The sequence below is a fragment of the Mytilus galloprovincialis genome, chromosome 3 (assembly GCF_965363235.1).
Source record: "Mytilus galloprovincialis chromosome 3, xbMytGall1.hap1.1, whole genome shotgun sequence".
Taxonomy (NCBI): Eukaryota; Metazoa; Mollusca; class Bivalvia; order Mytilida; family Mytilidae; genus Mytilus; species Mytilus galloprovincialis.
In genome coordinates, this window is record NC_134840.1 from 26759214 (window position 1) to 26785761 (window position 26548).

Here is a 26548-nt window from a genome sequence, read left to right on the forward strand (position 1 = left end):
CTAGCTACCATAACTTCAAATTGAACACTTATTCAACAAATTCTCTAACATGTTTAAGTGGTTTAATATTAACTGATATGTAATGGACTGTTTTGATTAGACATTTTTGACTGTTGATTGATAATAATTGAATATGATATATATCAGCTAAATCCATTAAAGATATGAAATCATTTTATTTACCCTTTAAAAAGATCTGAATCTTATGCACTTTTGAGTTATTGTCTGAAAACTGGATAATCATGATATCCATTTTTTATAAGTAAAATCCCATAACTCCGTAAATTCTATAATTTATAAAAATCAAAAGGGAGCTCACATGAATAGAAATAAACAATTCACCTAAGGGATTTTTATGGGGGCTCGGATGAAAAATATTGTCCTGTATTTTTGTTGTTGAAAATTTCTATCCTGCCTTTAAATTTTTCACTCTATTCTGTCCAGCCTATTTTTTTCAGTTTATCCTGACTTTTTTTTTACATAAATTGACATCCTGAGTTTTTATTTTAATCAAAACTCCTGTCCTATCTTTTTTCCAAATTTCATCCTTGAGCCCAGTCTGCACCGTTAGCTACTAGTACGATGCCCCAGACTAGTAAATATTGATTCGGACTAGTGAAAATTTTATAAAGTCTGATAGGGACAAATTTTGACATTTAGTTTCCAAACTAGTACATGAAAAAGTTTTTAGCACAGACTGTGAGCCCCCCACATAAAAATCAAATGGTAGTGTTTTTTTAGTTATTGTCTGACATCTTGATGACTGACTGACAGACAATGATATACAATAATATGTCCCAGAAACAGGCGTATAAAAATAACATGTGTATAAAAGATCTCTTCAATGAAAAACTTTAATCCCAGATTGCCAGAAGAAATATAATGATCAGACTACTTTTTACATAATCAACACACAGAACTATAAGTTATTTCATCAAATATTTACAAAAATATAGGATTAAACAAAGTTTCAGGTATTAAAAAAATGTCTCATGAATGATTAATGATAATCAGTAATAAAAATCCTACATGTTCATCACATATGGAGAATCCTCATGATTAAAAGTTACTGTGTGGGACAGCTCATATTCTACATTTGGAAACATAGATCAATGAAGATATTTAATCAATCTCTTTAAAGGGTATTCTTGTGCAGTCTATGTAAGCTCATCATAACACTATTTATCACATAACATGCAATTGTCTATGTGATTAAATGAGAAACAGAACTAAACTGGCAAAGGGATCATGTGTAATAACACCATTGATGTGCCTTCAAAACAGGTTGAAAATAAATATAATTGTCATTAACTTAACTTTGTAGGTCTGAGAGGGACTATTTACCAAACAAAACTGCTCAACAACAAACATGTAGCATATATAAATAACTAAATGACATTTAGTGGTCAATATACAATCCTTATAATGTCTCATTTTGTTTTCCTTATTTTTGAGATGTGAAAAGTTTTAAAACTCCAAAACACATGTCTTATGTATATCTCTATATTGGCCTAATATTGGTTAAAGTTTTAAGTGGATGACATAGAAAGGTCAAGAGGGCTGGACAAAAGGCGAAGCGATTGGTGCTTTAGTGTATCAAAGGTGTGAGTTAAAATCCTGTTGGGTGACAATAATTTGTCAGCTTAGAAATCTAATTCTAACACTACTGGTTTTAATTTTCAGACTTCCAACATTCATTTAGCAATATGATTGTATAATAATTAAAACTTTTTTTTTTACCTAAACACTGCAATAAAATACATCTTATCAAAGTTTGGATTATTGAAACAAAGTTAAGCTAATTAGAAATAAACATTGTACCAGAAATGGGCAAAACTTTATTGAATTCTGCATAAATTGGATTATTGGATAACAGGAAAAAGATATTGAAATGTCAATCCTCTAGAAATGACTCTAAATGGATGTCTGTATAAATTTGTATATCTCTTATTCTTACTCAATTTATTATTTTCCTGACCTGTTGGTTATTTTTATTTAATCCAAGTGTGGTGCATTTGATCTCAGTTATTCATTTGTTAATATTAATTATGACATTCCATTTTTTGCTTTCCTCTGATATTCCTATTGTGCATATTGTGACGTCATGAATAAGATGACCATGTCTGATGAGGTCTCACAGAAAGAAAACATCCTTTTGCAGGTTTTCAGTAAGAAGGAATTAAGACTGTCTGCATATATTGTCTAAAAATCAGATCTAGAGAAACAGATTCCACCACCAAATTGCGTGTAATACTATAATTACCCACTCTCAACAGTTGAATTTGAAATTTGGAAATTTAATTGTCTTGAGTAGATAATTATGGTATAAAATTTGATGCAGTAGAAGAATCTATATATATTTAGCAATTAATAGCCTATGATACTTTGAAGTACAACAAGTACATTAATTAACTATTATGTTTAAAGATAAGCTTAAATAAAAGAAAATAGTATCTGAAGATATGAATGCACCTACTTGAGCTTAGCAATTTTTCATGTTAAAAGGGACTTATTTTTGTCCATCTGATGAGTTAAGCCTTTTTCAACTGATTTTTATAGTTCGTTCTTATGTTGTACTGTTATACCACTGTCCCAGGTTAGGGGAGGGTTGGGATCCTGCTAACATGTTTAACCCCGCCACATTATTTATGTATGTGCCTGTCCCAAGTCAGGATCCTGTAATTCAGTGGTTGTCGTTTGTTTATGTGTTACATATTTGTTTTTCGTTCATTTTTTTACATAAATAAGGCCGTTAGTATTCTCGTTTGAATTGTTTTACATTGTCTTATCGGGGCCTTTTATAGCTCACTATGCGGTATGGGCTTTGCTCATTGTTGAAGGCCGTACGGTGACCTATAGTTGTTAATGTCTGTGTCATTTTGGTCTTTTGTGGATAGTTGTCTCATTGGCAATCATACCACATCTTCTTTTTTATATTAACTTTATAATAACAGTAAATGACTCAATGCTCAAGTTCGACATTTGTCATTGTGTTGTGGTTCTTAATGACATTGTCAAATTGTGTTGGTGTTTTATAAAATTTGGATGAAATAAACTTAGGTCAGAGTGCAGAAACAAAAATAAGATCTTTGAATATTATTTTTATAGGTAACAACATTTATTTTGTTTTTAATTAATTTATATGTAACTCAGTATTATTGCTTAAGAGATTTGTACACATATGATCTTATATGTGTGCACCCTGTCTATACTTAAATGTACTTATAATTTGGCATTTTAAATTTTATATTTCATATTTAAACCAGGATCACTGACAGTGCTGTCATCATAAATGCTGGGATTTGAAATCCCTAATGTATTGACTAATTAAGCATACTTTGTAATTTTCCAAGTTATATAAGATTTAATGTACGACAACGAAATCACTTTATCAAAATTTAATAAACCACAAACTGTGAAATCTGTATTAGCTGCAGGATATCAATTCTCACTAATATTATCATGTACATGGGAAATACATCAAAATAAAGATTATTAGGTCTTTCCACTTTTCGTGGAAAGACCTTTTGTTTTTCTTCTGATTATTTTTTTCTTCTGCCATCTGAGATGCTTTTTAGTCTTACAACATATCGAATGGATTTTTTGGCCAATGATGTTGTACAGTAATGGTGGTTTCAAAACTCACCCTGTGTGACCAAACACTTATTCTTATAGGAGTTATCTCCCCGCGTCCCCTTTTTTTTGTTATCGCTATATCTCTAAAACCGTAAAAGATTTTAGCAAACTGTTTTCACCAAATTGTTTGTCTCCTCTTTAGAATGATTTACTTTATTTTGACTTGAGTGATCTTAAGACATATTATGGGAGTTATTTTCCTTTGAAAATTTAAGATGGGCGATTTGTTGGATAAATTCATACGTTATAAGTCATAGACGCCTACAGTCGTTTGATATGAAGTCCTTGGTCCATTTGAAGGAAATTGAGGTCAAGGTCAAAGGTCAAGGTCATGTTCTAAATTTTAAATTTTGCTTGTTATCCTTATTCCACAGAAACTGTGACAGTAAATGATATGATGTGTTTGCCAAATAACTGTTTACAAAAAGGCACAACTTCAACCTATTTCATTCAATGTGTTTTGGCTAACCCTTATAAGAGTTTTCTCCCCTTATTTATTTCAAATCAGTATTTCTCCACAACCATACAAGTGATTGACCTCCGGTCTTCGGTTTTGAGTTCACTGACCTATGACCTTGAAATTGAGATCAAGGTCGGAGGTCAAGGTCATGTTTATAATTTTGAATTTTGCTTGTTATCGTTATTCAAGAGAAGCTGTTACAGTTAATGATATTATTTGTTTGCCAAATTACTGTTTACAAAAAGGCGCAACTTCAACCTATTTCAGTCAAAGAGTTTTCTCCCCTTATGTATTTGAAATCAGTATTTCTCAACAACCATCCAAATGATTAACCTGGGGTCTTTTGATTTGCGATCACTGACCTATGACCTAGAAATTGGGGTCAAGGTCAAAGGTCAATTTGACGTTCTAGATTTTGACCTTTGCTTAAAATTATTTTCTGCTCATAATAAAACAATTAAGTCTTCTGTATATACCTATTAATCTTGTTTTTTATATCAATTTGAAGAACCAAATTATATCAACAAGGAGTGACATTTTCTAACATCGTTTTTTAAATTTCATTCTTATTATTGAGCTGGAAAGACCTTCAATTGTTCTCTGAAGAATTGGTTTTTAATTTCTACTTTTCTTTCTTCATAAATACACAAATGTATAATTATACAATTAGTTAGCAGCGTCACTGTCACTTGGATAGCCAAAATACCTATCACTCACATTTGGTAATTTTCATTGCATGCTAGACCAAAATTAAGGTATTTGGTCTCTGTTGGTGAGATGTATCCTTGACAAGTATACTGAATCTTCTTATTCTAATATGAATATTAAATAGTTTTATTTACAAGTCTCCACTTCTGTCTATACCATTCACATTCTAAAAACAAGTCAAACTGAAGGGAATTGTACCAATTTGTTCTGTCAGTAATAAAGACAATAAAATTAGACCTACTAATCTGTTCATCTCCCAGGAGGGTAATTAAACAGTTCAAATTGTTGTTCCTGACCTTTAAGAAGTCATAAGATAAATGTAGTGTCTGATTAAAGCATTGCAAATTAAAAGTTATCAATTAAGCATTAGGAATTAAAGCCTATTGATTTCTAAATGAAATACAACAAATTGACAAAATAAAGCACATTACTAAAGAAAATATTATGTCAATGTTCAGCAACAAATAATGTTTTATCGATTTTAAAACATGATACCGTATATAAGTATAGCGGGTTATTTTCGTGGGGTGTAAATTTTCGCTTATCTTAGCGGAAAGAACAAAATTGCCAAAATAAATTGTGTCAATTAAAAAGTAAACATGCACAGGTATGGATAAAAGTTTTGAATCAACCAAAATAATAACCGTCAAAATATTTCGTATACTGTAAGTTCTTTTATTCGTGGGGAACCAATTTTGGTGGTTTTCGTGGATGACTCTATCCGCGAATTTAAGTGTCAAACGAAATAAAACAACCTTTGTCCAAATCAAGACTTTGAAAGATCCCCGTGTAGGTTTGACTACTGATATGATCTAGAGAATATATTGAATATCGCCAAATTTGAGAATACTATGATAGTAGTCACATGGGAAATGCACTATGAACTACAATAACTCGGGTTAATAAGTGTGGTCACTACAATTTACACAGTCAATGTTTACTTTGCAAGTGCCTTCAATCCAGACAGTTTGTAACCTTCGTTTTTTAATGGCTTCAATTTTTTTTTCATTTTTTTTTTAGAAATCTAAAACCCTCAAACATGTTAATGTTGCTCAAACTACGAAACTTGATACCCACGAATTAAAGTACTTTCACAGTACCTTATTCAATGAAAATTGCGAAAATTTAAAAAATTTTAGTATGATCCTGTATTTAACTTTAGGAATATTTTGATTGGTCTACAAACATAAACTGTTTCCTCTGTTCTTAATGAAAACCTAAATGTCTCCAACTGAAGCCATGTTTTAAGTTAATCAATCCTTAACTGACAGGTTTTTTTTTAATTTGGAGAGAAAAATAACAGCATTATATACAATCCAGGATTTCATTATCACAAATAATATTATTCCTAGAAACTAGATTCTTTCACTGATACCAAAATTAAGTTTGGTAGTTTTACTGTATCTGCAGAAAACTTATAACAAACAGGAAAGCACATCCTTATTTTTACTAGTAAATTTATATATGATCTAAGTTAATTCTTGAAATAAAATTATTTTAAAAAGCTATCTACTTAACAATGTTCTTGCCTGTAAATGAATCATCATATAACATTTTTATTGATAACCAGTATTCTGTGAGTATTCATGGCAATATATTAACATAGTCCCCTACCGTTTAAAAATTCATTGTATTTGAACAAAAGTCTAACTTGATCTACATGTATAACTTGTTATTGTGTAAACTATATTATGCATGTACATTTTGTAACAAACATTAAGTCATTATCTTCAAGCATGACGAAAAAAGTGTTGAAAACTGATTATTTGTGTGAATTTTCTTTTTTGGTAAGTCCAAGGACTATAAAATAACAAAATTTTATTTTTATCTGTAACTTGCCATGATAAAACTATTTATCCTGATTTAGAGTAATTTCTCGCAATTTGATTGGCTGATATTGTCCTAATAAATTTCAGTACAATTCTTTATCACGTCAATTGGAATTATCTCCCTTATTTATTACGTCAATTGGAATTATCTAATAAAAAAAACCAAAAAACAATTGAGTTGCTTTGAAGCAGAGACATATAATACAAGAGATTGGCAACTCGGCGAAATCCTGTAATATCACACGGCCACATTTAAACCTCGCGAGATCTCTTTGGGTAATAGAGTCTTTATCAAAGTATTAAAAGTACTCGAAGTAAGGGTGAATGTTTAAGCATAAATTAACTGTTTCAGTGTTAAATTTAACAGAATTAATTAAATAATTTGAGTTCATGCATAAATATTTATTTCAATGTCATTTTAATTTGTATTATTGAAAAATAGACATAACTTGATATTGAATTAAAAAAAAAAAAAACGATATTAAATAGTTGACACTTAATAAATTGTATCAGAGTTCATTTTACTTGATAGTTTCATAATGGGTTTCTATTTAATATACACCTGTGTCGGAGACATAATTTCACAGTGTGACATGTATATTAGGCTTGAATTATTCGATGGTCAGGTAAATCACAACCTGTTTAAAAGAGTTTTAATTGACACCTGGTACACAAGAAGTTGTTACACCACAGGTGTCCACAATCTTTCCAAAAATACAAAATATAAATTTAATTAATGAGTAGAAAAAAAACTTAATTTGTTTGTTTATTTGCCGTTAATCATGATCAACTTTGTCTTATATTCATAATTTTTATAGATCATTAAAAAATTATTACTTTTTGTGTTCATTATTAATTGGGCTTGTATTAAGTTGTTTTTTATGATAGTCGGTAAATTGGTTTCTAAGTGTGTTTTTTTTTCAAAATTTACATTATGAGCTTGCATTTAGTTCTTTTTTATGATTGTCGGTAAATTTATGGTTTCTCCTTTTCACGGATTGTGTATTTCAGACTTACATTTAATGATCATTTAAGAGAAAAAGGCAATATAAGTCTTACTTTTGACCTCAAATATACAGAGATTAAACCATATTTTAAGTGTAAGGAAATGATAAATATACGATAAGAACTCACAGCAGCAGAGATTGCTGCCTTTTCATGTAACTATTTTTGTAAGAAGAAACATTTTTAATACTATGTTATACAATGTACTTCTGTTAACTTGGCCAGTTGACTTCAAAGCATACACCATTTTTAATGCCATATTGATATCTAAATGTTCCGAAATGTACATTTTTCCCTTCATCTTTTTTTTTACTTTTGGACTAGTTAAAATCTCCTTTAGTTTTGAAACAGACCTGCACATGTGTAAATAGTTTTACAACTATTTGACCTGATTTGTAAGTTTAAACCTTTTTCTTTTACTTTATGCAAACTGCACGAAAATGTGACTACCTTTGCTGTTGATCAGGCTGATTTAATTGATGGTTGCCTAACGTCCAGTGGAAAATATTTCATATTTTTATATATTGATGTGCGAGTGTATGACATTTCTTTTCTGTACAGTATATGCAATATAATATTTAACTCTCCACAAGAAACCAAATGACACAGAAATTTAAAACAACTTTCGGTAACCATAAGGCTCTTAGCAATGAGTAAAATGTATACTGCACTGTCAACTATACAAGGTCTATTTATGAAAAAGGTTTAACAATTCAAACAAGAAAACTAACGGCCCGATTTATGTACCAAAAAATCCAAATATGATATACAGCAACAAACCACAAGTGAATTACAGGCTTCTTACTTTAGAAAGACACAAATATAATAAAGCCATGATAATAGATTTCACCATTATCACAAGCCGTACAATTTTATGTTCTTGTTTGGTGTTTTTTTTTTTGTTATGTTTTTTCCCACAGTAAGCATATCTATAAAACCTATAAACCAATTAATTTGGTGTGGCTTTTAGATAAACCAAATTACATCATTCTGTAAAAAAAAACACTGTCATACATCCCATTATTCTGAAATGAGTATTTATGTATACAATATATCTAGACTATCACTACACATCATTCCATCCTTTTTCAATAATTAAACCAAGATATAAAAGAACAAAACTCATTCCAGGTATAAATAATATTTTTATTATCAAACATTCACTTATAATGTTACTGTCAATGATAACTGAGAGCTTCATGCTAATTTCCCTGCAACTGATCTGGTACAGTTCAACTGTATGCAAATTTTGGTATCTGTACAGCTAAGGATATATGTACATGTATCATTGATGCTAACTTGTAATAAATTGCATAAAGTCTGAAAGGGAGAATGGGAGAAAGGCAAGGTTCTTCATGTTCATTGTGTGTCTCATTCACTGCAAATATCTCGATTACAAATGTATTGTGTAATCAGTTGCTCTGTGCCTTCCAGTGGTGCAAGAAAAAAATCAGCATGGCAATCAAATTCAAGTGTACATATTTTTTTCATTCTCAAATGGCTGTTCTTTTGCTGCATAAGTGTGGTCTGAGTGTTCATCTAACAAGAGTTCTCCTTTGACTTCTTCTGATGTAATAGAAATTTCCTCAGAACGTACAACTCGACCCGAGATGTGTCGTAATTGGATGATCCTTTTCATCTTCAGTGTGGAGAATGATGGGGTGCTAAAATAAATAAAGAATAGAGAATAATGGGCAAAATTTATAAAGAAAAGAAGAATATATTGGGAATGTGTACATGTCCATGGTATACACATATATGCCCCGCTGATCTTATTTTAACAAGATAACGTTTGGAATTTATACAGGCTCATTAAATTGCATATTTATTCGATAATTTCTAAGTTTTATGAAAAAAAGGTAATTCTCGCATTGCTGGATTTGGGTATCAATGTGAAAAAAATAAATCACCTTTGATGGTATTTTATGAAAACACTATTTGATCAAAATATACGAAAATAGTATCATTTTAACGGGAAAACAATCGGGAGTAGAATAACACTTTAAAATTGTATATAAAATCGTAAGTTTTAAAGTTTTATGGAAAAAAAATGGTGGGCCACACCGGTTCTACAGCAATAAAGAGGGGAAGCTGAATGGACCGAATTTAAATTGGTCTGCATTTGATTATTATCATCATCTCAGCACATTATAGTATAAACAAATTGGTAGAACTAGTAAAAATGTATCTTTTGAATATACTTACATGCTTTAGCTGTGAAAGCAATCGACATAAACGAGAAAACAAATCTGTAAGCGTATCGTCTCTTTTAACAACAATGGCGGAATTTTCTCATCTCGATCCTCCTTCATCCCAGGTCACATCATAATCCCAAGCACTTCCGGTGGCCAAGTGATTTCATTGGCCGTTATATAGACTCTACTAGAGTTGCCAATCTCTTGTATTATATGTCTCTGTTTGAAGTCATAATATTTTTTATTTTTCACATTTTTTTATTTAATATCTAAAATATATTTATTGATATTGTCCTAAGGCCACCGTTTTTTAATTTGTTGGTTTACGGATTTTCCCCATGAAAAAGTCGAGTCGGTCGGTCGGGAAAAAAAAAAGAAAAAAAATCATCTCTGAAGACAGAAAAATATGCAAAATCAATATATATTTCACCTTTCTAACAACAATGAACAATATGTTTGTTATGCCATTTTATCATCATTTCTTAAATTTTAGTTCAATGAAATATTATTGCTCAGCTGTTATAAACATCGCATGACATTGTCTAATAAGTTACAGTAAAAAAAAAGGGGGGTGCACGGACAAAGATGAAATTAAATCGTCATTTCAGAAACAAGAAAAATAGATTCGCGTAGCTCTTAATCAATTCCAGAAAACTTGGTGAATAATGATCTTCAAGCACAAAACTGATAAAGAAAAAAAATGTAAAAACGTCGTACGAAAATAAGTTTCAACACACGTGTCAAAAACCTAATAGACTCGTCCATTGGAAAAATGAGATTATCGGGTCAATATGTTGTCTCGCATTCCCGTTTTTTATCCAAATGGAGGATAATTTTTTTATTATCTATGAAACAAGAAAATTCCAAATGATTTGTTAATATTCAATACTTCAACTTGATGCCTTCAACCTATCCACATTTGGACAAGTCTATTTCTATGAGATGATGCATCTTACGGACTGATGACAAATAAGGGAAACGAACTTATTGTGTAATTGGTTTTAATCACAAGTTTCGTTCCGCAAAATTATTTGTGCAAACGACATTTCAAGGTCAGTTATGATAATTGATTTGTCTATATTTAAAAACGTAAACTGGAAGTTTTATTTTTTCACAACAGCAAGTGTTATCAATTTTGTTAGTGATTAATGCATTTCATTTCATAAAGAAAAATTATTTTAATTATTTTTCAGGGATAATGCATTTCTTAGGGTCGGCGGGAATAAAAAAGCATGAAAAGTCAATTTTATTTTTATTCTGGAAATCGGCAAAATCGGGTCGGCGGATCCGTAAACCAACAAATTAAAAAATCCTGGCCTAACATTGAATTTGAATATAATAATATGTAATATAACAAAATCAGGATAAATTCGTTACACAGTGTTCAATTGTCCTAATACGGAATTTATCGGGTCAATAAATTCTCGTATTAGGACAATTGCACACTGTGTAACTAATAATACCATTTTTCAAATCAATATCTTCAAGCATGACAAATGAAAGTGCAAAAAACTGTTTATTTGATAGAATTTTTTAAGTTCAAGGACCATATGTAGCTTTGCACAAAATCATCAGATCAGAACAAAATTCGATCCCTATCTGTAACTTTTCATGATAAAGCTATAAAACAATTATGATAATTTGTCAATTCAATATCTTCTACCATGACGAATAAAAGTGTAGAAAACTGATTATTTGAGTGAATTTTCTAATTCAAAGGACCATACATGTAACTCTAGGCACACAGATGATGCCTTCGCTAGCATATAACATTATAAAGGGACATAACTCAAGAACTGTAAAAGTGACACTCCCAAAATTTGAACCTTAACTCAGTTAAGTGTTAATATAAAGCAGTATATATATATATATATATATATATATATCTATATATGCATTTCATTAAATATAGTTGAGACAAACTTAACAGGAGCCTGTATATAGTGGTTGTTGTTTGTCTATGTGTTACATATATATATATGTATTTCGTTCATTGTTTGTACATAAATAGGGCCGTTAGTTTTCTTGTTTGAATTGTTTTACAAGTCATTTCGGGGCCTTTTATAGATGACTATGCGGTATTGCTTTGCTCATTGTTGAAGGCCGTACAGTGACCTAGAGTTGATAATTTCTGTGTCATTTGGTCTCTAGTGGAGAGTTGTCTCATTGCCAATCATACATCTTCCTTTTTATACACACACACAAACCTATACATTATATAAAGAGTAATATTCATATCTATATTTGTTTCTTTACATTCAAATGTTTATAAAGTTTTACTTTCCATTTTCAATATACCAACTGATGCTCTGAAAAAAGGAATATATAAAGGTATCTTCATGTTATGTGACTTTGGACGATAGAATTTCATAAGAGTGGTTGACATTTTCATGCTTTATGCTTCTATTTTGACCAAAAAACTTAATATGGAGGATTGAAATTGACTAACAAGATGTAAAAGAAACAATATAAACAAAACTATAACCCAAATGATTAAAAAAATATATTTTATTATTTTTTAAAAAGAGAAAACAGTTTTTCCAGAATAGTAAAAACTTCGTTGTTATTATGTGTATTAATAAAAGTGAAACTGTTTTGAAAATGTCTTCACAATGCCTTTAAAATGAGGTAAAGTTTTCTTAGATCAGTCGATTAAAAAAAAATCACTTTCCGTACATTTTTGTACCTACATGTACAACAAGACAACATGTTCAGTCAGTATTTGTATAAAATAAGGTGCACACAAACCCATGATCATACGTGTGGGTAAGAACGTGTAAGGTAAAAACGTGTCTTGGGAGCGACCAAACCCGATACCTACTTGTAACAAGTAAACATTGACTATTTCTTTTTTAAAGAATGCGGAACTTCGACAAAACGACAAAAGTCAGAAGTTTCACTTCCTATTCAAGACCATTACCATTACACTTTTGTCATGTACGTAAATTAATTGTAAAACCTACGTCAATTTCAAATAGAATTCTGCAACTTTAAGCGTGATAGGTGTACATATTCTAAAATAAACACTTTTTTAAAGTCTTCACTCTAACTTTCTTGATTGATCAGTATGAGTAACCTCCCCTTTTAGCAATTATACTTTTAAACCGATAACGGAATATCGTTTCCGAATTATTTGTCCCCAGTATGTACATGTGTTTTTGTTCCGGGTTACAATTGCGCAATTATTTACAATGCATTTTCCATAGGGTACCCTGTCTCTTTGAATCCTAATAAAAAAAAAGTACATAAATTGCAGAGAAACCAAAGCCAGAATCTGAAAGGAGACATACTAAGAATTTATTTCAGTAAAAAAAAACAACATGCTTATGCGGCGGAAATTGCCTTAAATAGCTGTTGTTATGGACGCTTCCAAAATCCGCACTAAATGACATAGCAAAAATTTCAGTCAACCTATTACCACAAAAAAAATATTTCCACAGAGAATACTAAATCAATCATTCCAAATTGTTACTATTTTTGCACAAAAATGGTTTATCTTTCATAAAATCAATAAATTGAAGGCATACCATCCAATCAGAAGCCTCATAGATTTTTTTCCTTACTACCATCTTGGGTTCAAAAACTTCCCGGTGAAATGTAAACAAATAATTGCGCAATTGTAACCTATAGAAAGAATAAAAAGTTTTCAAATGAGACTTTATTTTTGCCTGCATATACAACTATCTATGTCTATCACACACACCAAATTAGGAAGTGATCTGTGAAGTCTTCTTTGAGAAATGGACATTTCTATACTTCATCCCATGTTTGCGGCCAGTAGAAGATTTAGTCAGCAATACCAACTGAAACAGAAGTTTAAATGAAAATTTCAAGCATTAAAATTCTACAAAAAAATACAAATGTTGTTTTTTCATGTACATATAAGCAATGTTTCTTTGTGTATGTATAAGTTGATTTCAAATTTTATTCAGGGTGGAATATACCCAAGATTTATTGAAAATAGTGAAAAACAGTCTTTTTTCATATATTTTCAAAACTTTTGTCCAAAAAAAAGTGTACTGAAGAGGCACTTTGAATCATTAACCTCTATCATTTTATTACCAATGATAAGAGAAATAAAGATGATATGCATTAAATCTGGCTGTCCTCACAGAAACTATAAAAATATCAAAACATTATCTTGTTGTCTATTTAGAAATTCTGTAAAAATTTAAGGGGTCATCTGTTTCTTTTCAATTTCTTCTATAAATTAGTGAGCATTTGATTTCAACTTATATTGCAAAAAGAAATTATAAGAACATTATTCAAAATCAGCATATAAAAAAAAAAGACAGTGTAGAATATAAGTGAAAATTCTGTTGTTTTACTAAATATGGTATTCCAAAAGGGAAATACACACAAATTCAAAGGTGGAAATGTTCCTTATAACAAGAAAAGAAAGACTGTGAAACAAAATAAAAGTGACTCTTACACATCTAAGTACATTAGACTTACCAAAGAAAAACACAATTTATTAGTGAAAGATCCGTATGCTAATCCACAGGAGAAATCCAAAAGGGTTTGCCGTGCTGCAAGATTACTCCGTCCAATGAGTGATGAGGTGCTTCTTACCAAACCAATCAGGAAAAATGCTAAAAAGGACAAAAGGTAAGCTAACAATTGAATAATATTTACTCATAAACAGTTTAAGTGAAATATTTTTACCAAAAAAGACAATAATTTGGAAATAATAGAGTAAAAAGTACAAAAAATTGCCCATTTTGAGCCACTATGCACCTTTTTTAATTAAAAAAGAACAGTATAATCATATAAACTGTTATTTTTATGAATTTAACAACAAATATATTAATAAAAAGAAGCATCTTCATACATATTGCAAGATTTAAAAGTCTATGTACCATCTAAAATCACAGAGCAAAATATCTGTCAACTAAGGGGCAGGTAACTCTATTTTCAAAATCAGTAAATAGGCATATGTACTTTGCTAAGTCTAATTTTTATTTTTTTTTATATTTTTTAGACCGGATTACAATTCAAACAGAGCAATATGTATATACAAGATGGAGGAAATGTGGAATGCAGCATTTAAAGAACATCAATTGAGAAATCCACAGTGTGAAGGTATTCTGCTATGCGATTTAGAAAATGAAGAGAAAAGAGGCTTTGGAACGCGACAACAGTTAATATGCACAAAGTGTGATTACAAATCAAAGCGGTACACCCTGTATGAAGAATTGGAAAGTGGGAAACCTGGGAGAAAAGCATCAAAACTTGACACTGCAATTCATGTCGGCCTGAGTCAATCACCCATTGCTTATTCTGGTATACAAAAAATCTTCTTAAGTGGTAACATCTTGGCACCAACAACATCTAGCCTACAAAGAAGAGCAAATACAGTCATGAAACAAATTGAACAAATTAATAAACAGGATATGAAAAGAAGAAGAAATGATATTGTAGAAATAAATAAGTTAAGAGGCAAGGAAAATCCACATGCTATAAGTGTTCAAATGGATGGAATGTACAATAATCCACTGTATTCTGGTGTAGGCCGCACTCCATTTCAACCGGCAACACAAACAATTTATACGGCAGCTGAAAATGAAACATCAAAACACAATATATTAGCATTAAATATCAAAAACAAGCTCTGTTCCAAACATTCTAGTCTTGACGTAGACAATGACTCAGGCCGACTTCATGAAGATTGCACAGATGATTGCAGTGCAAATATACCCATGGTAAAAAGTATAGGAGATGAGTATACCTGGGCCAGGGAATGCCTCCTTGATTTAAAGGGAGACCAACTTGAAATTGAGCATTTAGTTACTGATGCAGACAGTTCTGCCTATAAAGCTGCCATGGACCTTCACAATGAGGGAATAAATACCGTTGAGCCAGAAAACTTTTTAGACACTAGACATCTTTCCGACCATGTACGTAAAGGAGCAAAGTCAGATAAAACTCTTTTAAAAGTGATGCCAGCTACAACAAAACTAAAAAGACAAAAACTTTTGAATAATTTCTCTGTTGATCTGACTGAGAGATGTAACAAAGAACTATTACTGGCCTATAAATTTTATGCTGGAGACTTTTACAAAGTAAAAAATAAAATTTCTCACACTGTGGATGCCATAGCTTACTGCTACATGGGAGATCATGCCAGGTGCAGAAAAAACTCCTTTGCCTGTAAAGGATTTCAGGGATCGTGGTTGAAAGGCCGTCCTTTCTTACCAAATTCTTTTAAAATAAGTAGCTGCAATGAGAATTTAGACTCGCTTCGGAAACAAATAAATAAGCGACTAGGTTCCAAAGTGCTTGAAAAGACACGGTTAAACATGAACACCAATTTTGTTGAGGGATTTAATAGGTGTTTAAGAAGATCATTACCTTCAAATGTTACTTTCAAGAAAAACATGTCTGGTCGTGCACATGCAGCAGCTCACAGCGTTAATTATGGTCCAGGGGAGTCTATATTAGAACTCTGTAGTGCTCTACACTGTGATATTCCAGTAGGCAGTAGTGCATACAAGGCTCTGAAAAATATTCAAAAAACTGACATTTTGCAGAAAAAACACAAACAAAGTGTAAATTATAAAGTATTTCGAGGTGAAAAAAGGTGCAAGTTATACAAATTATATGAAAAACTCAGCGAAATAATCCAATATGAAAAGAATATGCTAATGAAAGCTGACCGCGGGATAAAATCATCAAAATCGAAACATGAAGACCACCCGTATGTTAAGAACAAGAAGCAGAAGAAGATTTCTATTCGAAAATAAATAAATTTAGTACTTTTAAATTAAACAATATGGTTTGTGACTCTTTGAACATAGTCCCTGGTTTTTACAGTGCAGTCGGTCCAAGTTAATAGCATGAGGTTCTAACACAAGGTGGTTTACATTTACACATGATGCATTGTGACAAATATGGCTACACTCTATTGCATTATTGTTTTCATCCACCTTTGGCATATCATATCTGGTCAATTTATGCCTAATCATATATGCCACTCTATGTGCAGCCTCCCTTTTTTCCTCCCCCTGTGGCCATTTCACAACCTGTATGCCATAACCAGATTTTCCCTTTTTTGTGCCCGACCACTCAATACACCCCTTTCCATTGACACTTCCCTGGGTTTTTTTGTTGAATTTGTGTTGTAGTTCTCTCCAAAAGTCATCCATATTGATTAAAATTCAATCCAAATCAATTGAATGTTTGATTCAGAGTCAGATTTTCTGAAAATCCAATATCGAAAGTGAAAGTAGAGAAATTCTATAGGTTACAATTGCGCAATTATTTACAATGCATTTTCCATAGGGTACCCTGTCTCTTTGAATCCTAATAAAAAAAAAGTACATAAATTGCAGAGAAACCAAAGCCAGAATCTGAAAGGAGACATACTAAGAATTTATTTCAGTAAAAAAAAACAACATGCTTATGCGGCGGAAATTGCCTTAAATAGCTGTTGTTATGGACGCTTCCAAAATCCGCACTAAATGACATAGCAAAAATTTCAGTCAACCTATTACCACAAAAAAAATATTTCCACAGAGAATACTAAATCAATCATTCCAAATTGTTACTATTTTTGCACAAAAATGGTTTATCTTTCATAAAATCAATAAATTGAAGGCATACCATCCAATCAGAAGCCTCATAGATTTTTTTCCTTACTACCATCTTGGGTTCAAAAACTTCCCGGTGAAATGTAAACAAATAATTGCGCAATTGTAACCTCCGGCGTGACACCGGAACAAATTTCATAGAAAATATATTCCACCGGAACTTATGTCACAGAAAATATGTTCCAGCACTATAAAAGTTCCGGAACTAATTTTTTAACCAAGTGTGATATAAGTTCCGGAACAAAAATCAAAGCACCATGAGTTTTGTTCCAATATTAATATTAAAAAAAAAAAGTGAAATAAGTTCATTAGTTTTGAATGAAGGTATTTTACAGAAATCAATGAAAATGTACTGTTCGAACCTATTTCACAGAAAATAAGTTCTGTGCTTGCATGGGGTACATTTGCAATATTGAAGGCATGACTGTGGGATGAAGATAAGAAATAAAAGCGATTATAATGTATCATAATTTGTATCTATGTTTTATTGTTTATGTGGTATTTGACCTCCTTGTTTCCTGCTGATCCGTCATGGGTGTTCTAATCATACATGTACTTAGCTATCAGCCTATGATCATTGCACAGTTTTTAAAGAGCTTGTCTTTTGTTTCTTTATGTCTTTTAATATAATTGATCAGTCACTTTGTCCTTTTCAAAAAAGTACAAATGTTCATCTCTAACCGTTATAATACTTTTTTTTCGGAATGACTTTTATTATTATTTCTTATTCTACTCTTTCCTGGCTCATAAGTGTCATTTTTAGTATTATTAATTGAGTATGTTATTAAACTTTTGCTTTACTCCACATGATCCAAATTGGATGTTTACACTTTCTATGCATTAGGCAGCAACCATTTGATTTTCTGGGGGGGGGGGGGGGGGGGGCTATGGTTTTTTTTGGAAAAAAAAGTTTGTTTCCAGGTTTTGGTGAAAAAAATAATTTGTTTTGGACCCTGAGTAAAAAAAATTGTTTGTTTCACCCTCAGCTGCCACTATATGTAATGCTAAAATTGAAAGAAAAAAATTGTCTTCAGTTTGTCGCTAAAAAAATAGATTGTTCTTCGCCGAAGGCGAAAAAAAAAGTTTGCACAGAAAAAAAAACCATAGCCCCCCCCAGAAAATCAAATGGTTGCTGCCTTACATTATCAATATAATACATGTTTTTTATAATGACTTTTAACCTACTGATGACAATTGTTCAGTATATAAGATAACTTGTTTAACCAGTGGAACATATTTCACAGACAAGGAACTTATTTCACCAGGTGAGGAACAAATTTCACAAATCCAGAACTTATTTCACCAGGTAAGGAACAAATCTCACAAACATGGAACTTATTTCACTAGGTAAGGAACAAATTTCACCAACCCAGAACTTATTTCACCAGGTAAAGTGTGGAACTTATTTCAAAGAGATGGAACAAATTATATAGAAATTGTCTGTGAAAAAAGTTCTCCCAGAACATATTTAGTTCCACTGGAACTTTTTTCACAGGAACAAATTTTGGCTCACATATGTACGTATTTCCCTCCGTTTATGGAGCAACCGTTCTAGAGCTGCGAGGGTACAGTGGAATCCGTGTCAGGGGGGGATCCAGCCAATTAAAAAAAAGGGGGGGTTCCCAACCCAGGACAAAGGGGGGTTTCAACTATATGTTCCCATTCAAATGCATTGAGCAGCCAAAAAAAAGGGGGGGTTTCAACCCCCCCCCCCCTGGATCTGCCAATGCCTGTACACTTCCTATTAGAATTAATGAAGATACTAGTACTAACGTATTTACAATAATATTTACAAGGATAATCCCCACCCCAACACAAGGGAGTGTAAGGACAATGGGCAGAATCTGTAATTATGGTGGAGGTAGCCGAAGTACTTAGAGAGAACCATCTTGCTGCTTACTGGGAAATGACAAACCAAAGAGATATCAGCAGATTTATCTCCACGTCAAAGTCTGCAACATCTTTCATCAAAAGAGTCCCCCAAAGAACCCATTCTAGCTAACTCCAGTATGGGTACCAAAGTTGTGTATGAAATTACCCCTTCTAATGTACTGATATTTTTAGTACCTTTAGACCAATATCGGGTTTGTTTACGCCCAATACATTTTCCTACCCTACATGTTCGCAACTTGTAGGGGAACAGCACTCTTTTGAGCTATTAGTATTTTTCTAATTTTTGACCAGTTTAATATGTGGATGATGCACCTTTGGCTGGTAATAAATAATCTTTATTAATAAAAAATTGTTTGATAGAGTACTTTGGGATCATAAATAATTTGGTAAAATTTTGTTCCTGAACAATATCTTACGAGACAGAAACATTTTTTTCAATACTTGCATTTTCCACTTCTGCTTCTTTTGAACAATAAGGAAACAATTCAATTTGAGGTCAATAACTGAAATGCAAAGGTTGTATACAGCTTATATTTGGTTGAAATAGTGTCACTTAAATTTTTGTCTCTGGATACTGCAATCCCCAAACATCACTTTTGACAAGCATTTTCCTGAGGATGGTCTTCATCAACAGATCAAAAATTAACGATTACTATCATATAACACTGTTTCTTTGAATACAATTATGAACTTTGTATCTCAGCTTATATACACATGGTCCTTTTGTAATATTTCAAGATTAAAGTCATATAACCAGGTTACAATACTCGTGAGTAGTTAATGTAGATTGTTCACAATGGAATTGCAATTACATGAATGGGAAGAATTTTGCTTGAAAAAAGGTACAATTTTATAATAGCAGATGCAGTGAGTTTACTTAATCATGTGTATAACCTTGCTTTGTAGGAAGTCTTAGGTATCCTAGTTGAAACTGTAGCAGTTGAAGACTTGTTACCTCTATCATACATGTTGATGAAAAATGACTTACTTCAGTAGTACTGAAAAATTAAAATATCATTTTCATAATTTATGCACCAGCAGAACACACCTACCCTGTTGATGCCCATGACATGTTTCCTCCATTTTGAGTATGCTATTTCCCTCAGATATTTCTCCTGGTTTGACTATACTTTAAAAGAATTTTTAAATTTTGAGTATTGGTTAACTAATTTAGCTTTTTATTTACTTAAACACTAGTACAAAAATGTAAATATATTTGTATCCTAATTCCAGGTATGCATATTTAGATAGTTACTTCAAAGCATACACATATATTTATTAACAATTTATCCACTGATCAAGATAAAAGAAGTATTAAGACAATTTCTCATATTTTTTTTTATCTTTATTTTTTTTGCATATGAAAAAACTATTTATACAAAAACTAAATTGGCAGATAACAATTCGACAAAACAATTCACAACATGGAGAATAAATCTGTTCTGGAATGAACAAAACAAAAACATATGTTTTCTTAAAAAGTGTATAAACATATCTTTTTTAAAATTTGCATAGATAATAAAATTTATAAATGTATGATATGTAAAATATATATGTTAATTGTAGAAAATTGGACGTATAACTTCGATCATGGTTGACATTAAAGATGAGGTGAAATAAAAATTTTAAGTGTTAAAAATATTTTTTTATGTTTTATTACTGAACAAACAAAAATTTGCATTTAATGCATAGGACATATATTATTTATACCATTATCTGTCCATAAAAATATAATTAAATTATTAATTTCTCTTAACATGTCGCCTTTCTATCCATAATCATAATGATCCTAGAATTTTTTTATTAAGGCTATTACAAAATTTATCATGGGAGGCACTTGCCTTAAAAAAGTATGGTGGGTTGGATTATCCTTAAAATTTAGAAAGCATTGTAAGTAAAATGAATGTTTTATATTATGTGTGGTTTGGGTCTTGAAAGAGTGCCTCCCATGTCCCAAATGTTTAATTCTGGAACAGCCTTAAGCTTTATATAATGTGAGGGTATGTCATTATATTTGGAAAGGATTTATTCTTTATTAGCATTTTCTTTAATTTTAAATTTTTTTTTAAAAGAACTTGTTTATAGGAGAAATTCTTTGTCAAGGAATTCGTGCCACATTTGGAATTATGATTTCCATAATCCTGGCCATATTATGATAAGGCCACGGTTTTTTAATTTGTTGGTTTACGGATTTTCCCCATGAAAAAGTCGGGTCGGTCGGTCGGGGAAAAAAAAGAAAAAAAAATCATCTTTGAAGACAAAAAAATATGCAAAATCAATATATATTTCACCTTTCTAGCAATATGTTTGTTATGCTATTTTATCATCATTTCTAAAATTTTGGTTCGATGAAATATTATTGCTCAGCTGTTATAAACTACGCATGACCAGAGACATATATACAAAAGGCTGTGTATATATGTCTCTGGTATGACATTGTCTAGTAATTTACAGTAAAAAAAAGGGGATGCACGGACATTGTCTAGTAATTTACAGTAAAAAAAAGGGGATGCACGGACAAAGACGAAATTAAATCATCATTTCAGAAACAAGAAAAATAGATTCGCGTAGCTCTTAATCAATTCCAGAAAACTTGGTAAATAATGATCTTCAAGCACGAAAACTGATAAAGAAAAAATGCATAAACGTCGTACGAAAATAAGTTTCAACACACGTGTCAAAAACCTAATAGAATCGTCCACTGGAAAAACGATATCGGGTTAATCTGTTGTCTTGCATTCCCGTTTTTTTATCCAAATGAACGACATTTTTTTATTACCTATAAAAACAAGAAAATTCCTAATGATTTGTTAATATTCAGTTCTTTAATTTGATGCCTTCACCCTGGCCTGTCCACATTTGGACAAGTCTATTTCTATGAGATGATGCATCTTACGGACTGATGACAAATAATGTAAACGAACTTATTGTGTAATTGGTTTTAAACACAAGTTTCGTTCCGCAAAATTATTTGCGCAAACGACATTTCAAGGTCAGTTATAATTGATTTGTCTATATTTAGAAACGTAAACTGGAAGGTTTTTTTTTCACACCAGAAAGTGTTGTCAATTTTGTTAGTGATTAATGCATTTCATTTCAGGAAAAAAAATATTTTAATTATTTTTCAGGGATAATGCATTTGTTAAGGTCGGCGGGAATAAAAAAACGTGAAAAGTGAATTTTATTTTTATTCTGGAAATCAGCAAAATCGGGTCGGCGGATCCGTAAACCAATAAATTAAAAAATCCTGGCCTAAGACAAGCTTAATCTCTCTTTGTACATGTATTTTAACTCTGTTTTGGAAGTTTATCAAAGATCAAATATACCTGAAGTCATGTAATATATTTTATCCTTCCTTTCACTTTTTTAGTAATATAAGAAAGCCTAATCCTAAAAATAATTCAAAACATATAATTTTGGTAAGTATGCTATAGAAACAAATGCAAGTTAATAGGATAGTTTTGTCTTTAAAACACATACAGAATTGTACTTATTTTGGTCCAAGTGTTTTTATTCGACATAAATGGAAGGGTTATAAAAAATCTAAATAAATATAGTATGGGAGATAACTCTGGTCAACTTCAAAGCCATTCATTTCAAAAAAAATAATTTGAATGGAATAATTTTGATTACTTTATATATTAAGTACAAATTAACAATGTCAATAAAACCATCTATAAATGATTCAAAAAAGATAAAACTGAGATTTAACCTCATAAGCCAATACAATGATGATACAACGTAATACACATAAATATGTCTCAATGTAACTGAATTGATCTACAATATGTATTTAAGAAAAAGTCACAAATAATTATTTAAAATTATGAGATTAATGTCAAGTTCTGTCTAGTTTTCCTTAGAACATTGCATAAAAATCTTTCTTTTCATTAATCATGAATTCTTTTTTTTAGGAACACAAATATATCCTCTCTGACATTTAGTTTATTTTAAAACCTTTAGTCTTGTATACTGCTTTTTACTAGGTACTGTCTTAAGTTTTGTCTAATGTTGACACTACAATTTCTAAATCTATTTACCGGTACCTACAAATCTATGTAATTCTAATTTGAAAGACTGTTATGCCATTTAAAAATACATATCTCTATTTAACATGTTTAATAAATAAAATGAACAATTCCGGCTGAACATGGTTTGTTACCATTTATCATTCTTTGTGTTTCACATTCATTTGATATATGAAACATATTGTTGATACTTAACTGTATTTGTTTTACTCTTTTACTATTTGATTAAATTAACTAATGAGAACATAATATTGAATATTTATACAAATTTTTATGATTTTTTTTGGGCTCCTGGGTATAAATCAATTTTTTTTTTCTAATATAGGATTTCGCTATATTTTTTTATAAATCAACTTTATCATATACTTAAAAGAAAAATGAAATAAAATAATGGGGTCACCGTTCATTTAAGCTCACAATCTGCCTCCGGAAGAAGCATACATTTTTGTTAATGTCCTTTTTTTCTGTTGAACCAATAGGAGAAATAAAGGTAATATCGAAATAAAAAAATAACCTAATTACAGAAATCGCTTAAATTTTACAATTATTTAGTTTATGTACAGCTTATTTGAAAACAATAATAAAAAATATAGGTCACCGATGAGTTAAAAAAGATATTTCAAGTTTAATGCCAAAAAATGGCATTTTTGCACCAAAGGGAGATAATTTGGAGCTTTTTCAATGATATAAACATTTTAAAAGTCATCTGGGGCCAAACCGAATCAAATTTTTGGGTTGATTTTTGTACCATATCATAAAGTAATAACTACTAGTGTAGTGAATAAAATTTGTTATGAAAAAATAAAGGTTTAATTTTTTGCTGAAATTTTTGTACCCACGAGCCAACTTAATGTCATAAAATCACATTAGTTTATTTAAGTAGACATATGAAGATGTGGTATGAGAGCCAATAAGACAACTCTCCATCACAGTTTGTAAAAAATACAACATTATAGGTCAAAGTACGGTCTTAAGACATGGATATAAAAAAAATATATGTATACTTGCCATTGAGACAACTATCCAACAGAGACCATATATAAATGTGGATGTATTTTTTGGTCATTAATTACTGGTAGGGTTTACAAGCCCTAACAATGTATGATGTTTTGGAATACTCAAAATGTGCAAACAACAAGTGATCATATCACATTTATGATAAAAGCAGGCAAGTGGTTTATACTCAATAAAAACTAATGGACAGCAATTTTTACACCTGAATCAAACTGCAAATAAATACATTCAGTTCTCAAAAATTATACAACACAATTAAAAGTAAGCACATATACATATCATAATCATTGATGTTATTTCTCTCAATTTTCATCATTACACTGAACTTTTCCAAAACACTGTCACAGCCAAATATGTAATTTTTTTCCAAACTGGAATCTTTATTGGGTTTCTTTGACACAATCTGTATGTTTGATAAGCTTCTTAATCATGTCACAATTGTAAACGAAATAAAAAACTAACTGTGAAGATGATTTATATTGATTCATTAATAAAAATAAATCCTTGGACAAGATCTGTACAAAAAACAAAAAACAATAACAGTTGTGACTCTCTAAACAAGTGATACAGTTTTATAATGCATTTTGCACAACAATTTATCAATTGCATTCATTGTATCTTTCCGCCAACATTGGGGCAAACTAGAATTCATACAAAGATAACAGGTTTTTTTACATTTATATATCATGTATATATTGGCTATGTACTGATAAATATATATAAAATGGTGGGTATTTCTAGTAATAATTGTAAACAGATAGTATCTTGTACTTATAGTTCACAAATTTCTGGTGGGATTAAAGCTTAAAATAATAATAAAACAATATATATTATTTCTAAAATATATAAGTAAAAAATTGAATAATAAGATGTTTAAAAAATGTTCAATTTAATTTGGAAAATTCTGAGGTATAATGTAAAAGGGAAAAGTTTGGATTCCAAACCATTTAATACTTACCATAGTTCACTTACTATAATATATTTTGTGGAAATAACATGTCATTAAACATGTTAAAAGAAACCTTAGCAATGGAAATTTTATAACTAATAGCCTTTCTTAATCATTAGGTATTAATACTTTCAAATCAGGTACCGGTAATCACGATTTGAAACCAGGTTTTAAAACTAGTAATGCATTAACCATTCTCAACACATTTTTAATATATACCACTGCGGATAGATATTCAAAATTGAAAAAATAATAATTAAGGCAGACTTTTGCAATATAAATAATACAATTATTGACTGTTATGATGGTAGAGGCAATTTCATTGTCACTGAACAATTATGCAAACCACAGAAAAAATTGATTTCAAAAGGACAACACAAATTGTTATGACCATAATAACCAAACATTAAGTGTCTTGTTATAATCAACAAGACAACTTTTAACATACACCACTTGGCAAAAAATAGTAGGTGCATATAAAGGCACATGATGTATAAAAAGGCATAGTATTCACAGTTGAAGAATATGATGACAGACCTTTACCCTACATTTGACATGAAGCAGTTCATTAAATGTAACTCTTTTCCTGTATAAATTTTTTTCTGTTTTTTTTTCAAATTGCTCCTGGTAAGTAACATTTTTTCATGTTTTTATAGCAATTTCTAAAATATACTTTTATGTGAAAAGACAAAATCAATTTACAATTTAAACAGCTTACTGAATATTCATAAAGTTCATCAGTGGTAAAAATAAATCAAAACTTAATGTAAAATTTGCATAAAATTAGAAGTGAATTTGAACATATCTTAAGCAAGCACATCAAACTTAAGCTTTCTGAGTATATGAAATGTGACTAGACCCATCAGCTTTACCAGTCTTCTGAACGCATATTTCTATTATACTTTCTTGGTGTGTTTACCGACGTTGATTCCATTCTTAAAATGGACCCCATTTCAGAGCTTCTGTGTTTTTGATAGTTAGCCATAGCTTCTGGTCGTGTCCGTAATGGGGATGTCTGTGGTCTTCTGAAATTTAAAAAAAAAAAATGTAAATCGTTAAGTACAATGTTACCAGTAACTTGTATAATAATGTATGAAAATCAATACCATTTTGTATTGATGTTCCAGAAAAAGCGTACATGAGCAGATTAAAATCATATTATACTGTAAACCAGGATATTTTGGAGGGTTCTTAACAAAAAGAACTGTGTTTAATGAGCTGCATTAAATTTTGGCTTCAACT

The 26548-nt window shown here is 30.7% G+C and overlaps 3 protein-coding genes and 1 long non-coding RNA gene across 12 annotated transcripts in view; 1 reads left to right on the forward strand and 3 right to left on the reverse strand.

Annotated features, from left to right (window-relative positions):
- Positions 1-12997, reverse strand: part of LOC143067568 (sodium/hydrogen exchanger 2-like) — a 74688-nt gene extending 61691 nt beyond the window's left edge. For all 3 annotated transcript variants that reach the window (XM_076240911.1, XM_076240910.1, XM_076240912.1), the window contains exon 1: positions 12797-12997. The gene's annotated coding sequence lies outside the window, so the exon portion shown is untranslated. The remainder of the gene's footprint in view (positions 1-12796) is intronic.
- Positions 12998-12999: 2 nt separating this feature from the next.
- Positions 13000-16324, reverse strand: LOC143067571 (uncharacterized). Of its 3 annotated transcripts, none has more exons than XR_012975976.1 (4): positions 16185-16324; positions 14289-14425; positions 13537-13636; positions 13000-13060 (listed from the first exon to the last, which is right to left on the reverse strand). It is a non-coding gene; the product is annotated as an uncharacterized LOC143067571 (long non-coding RNA). The 3 variants fall into 3 exon arrangements; XR_012975977.1 differs by lacking the exon at positions 13000-13060 and adding an exon at positions 15045-15169 and having other exon boundaries at positions 13477-13636; positions 16185-16322; XR_012975975.1 differs by lacking the exon at positions 13000-13060 and having other exon boundaries at positions 13477-13636.
- LOC143067570 (uncharacterized) lies at positions 14341-16576 on the forward strand. The gene is made up of 2 exons (XM_076240913.1): positions 14341-14441; positions 14815-16576. The coding sequence occupies exons 1-2, from the start codon at positions 14383-14385 to the stop codon at positions 16574-16576; spliced, it is 1821 nt and encodes a 606-aa protein (XP_076097028.1). The 5' UTR covers positions 14341-14382.
- Positions 16577-20954: 4378 nt separating this feature from the next.
- The window catches only part of LOC143067572 (uncharacterized), a 31713-nt gene continuing 26119 nt past the window's right edge, over positions 20955-26548 (reverse strand). For all 5 annotated transcript variants that reach the window (XM_076240915.1, XM_076240917.1, XM_076240919.1 and 2 more), the window contains exon 4: positions 20955-26331. In XM_076240915.1, coding sequence (XP_076097030.1) covers positions 26175-26331 — 157 coding nt within the window. In that variant the 3' untranslated portion in view covers positions 20955-26174. The remainder of the gene's footprint in view (positions 26332-26548) is intronic.

Bases quoted from the DNA above. Each gene is read 5' to 3' on its own strand.
- LOC143067570 (XM_076240913.1), top strand. From the start codon at position 14,383: ATGAGTGATGAGGTGCTTCTTACCAAACCAATCAGGAAAAATGCTAAA. The intron at 14,442-14,814 runs GTAAGCTAACAA...TATATTTTTTAG, and splicing joins AATGCTAAAAAGGACAAAAG to ACCGGATTACAATTCAAACA.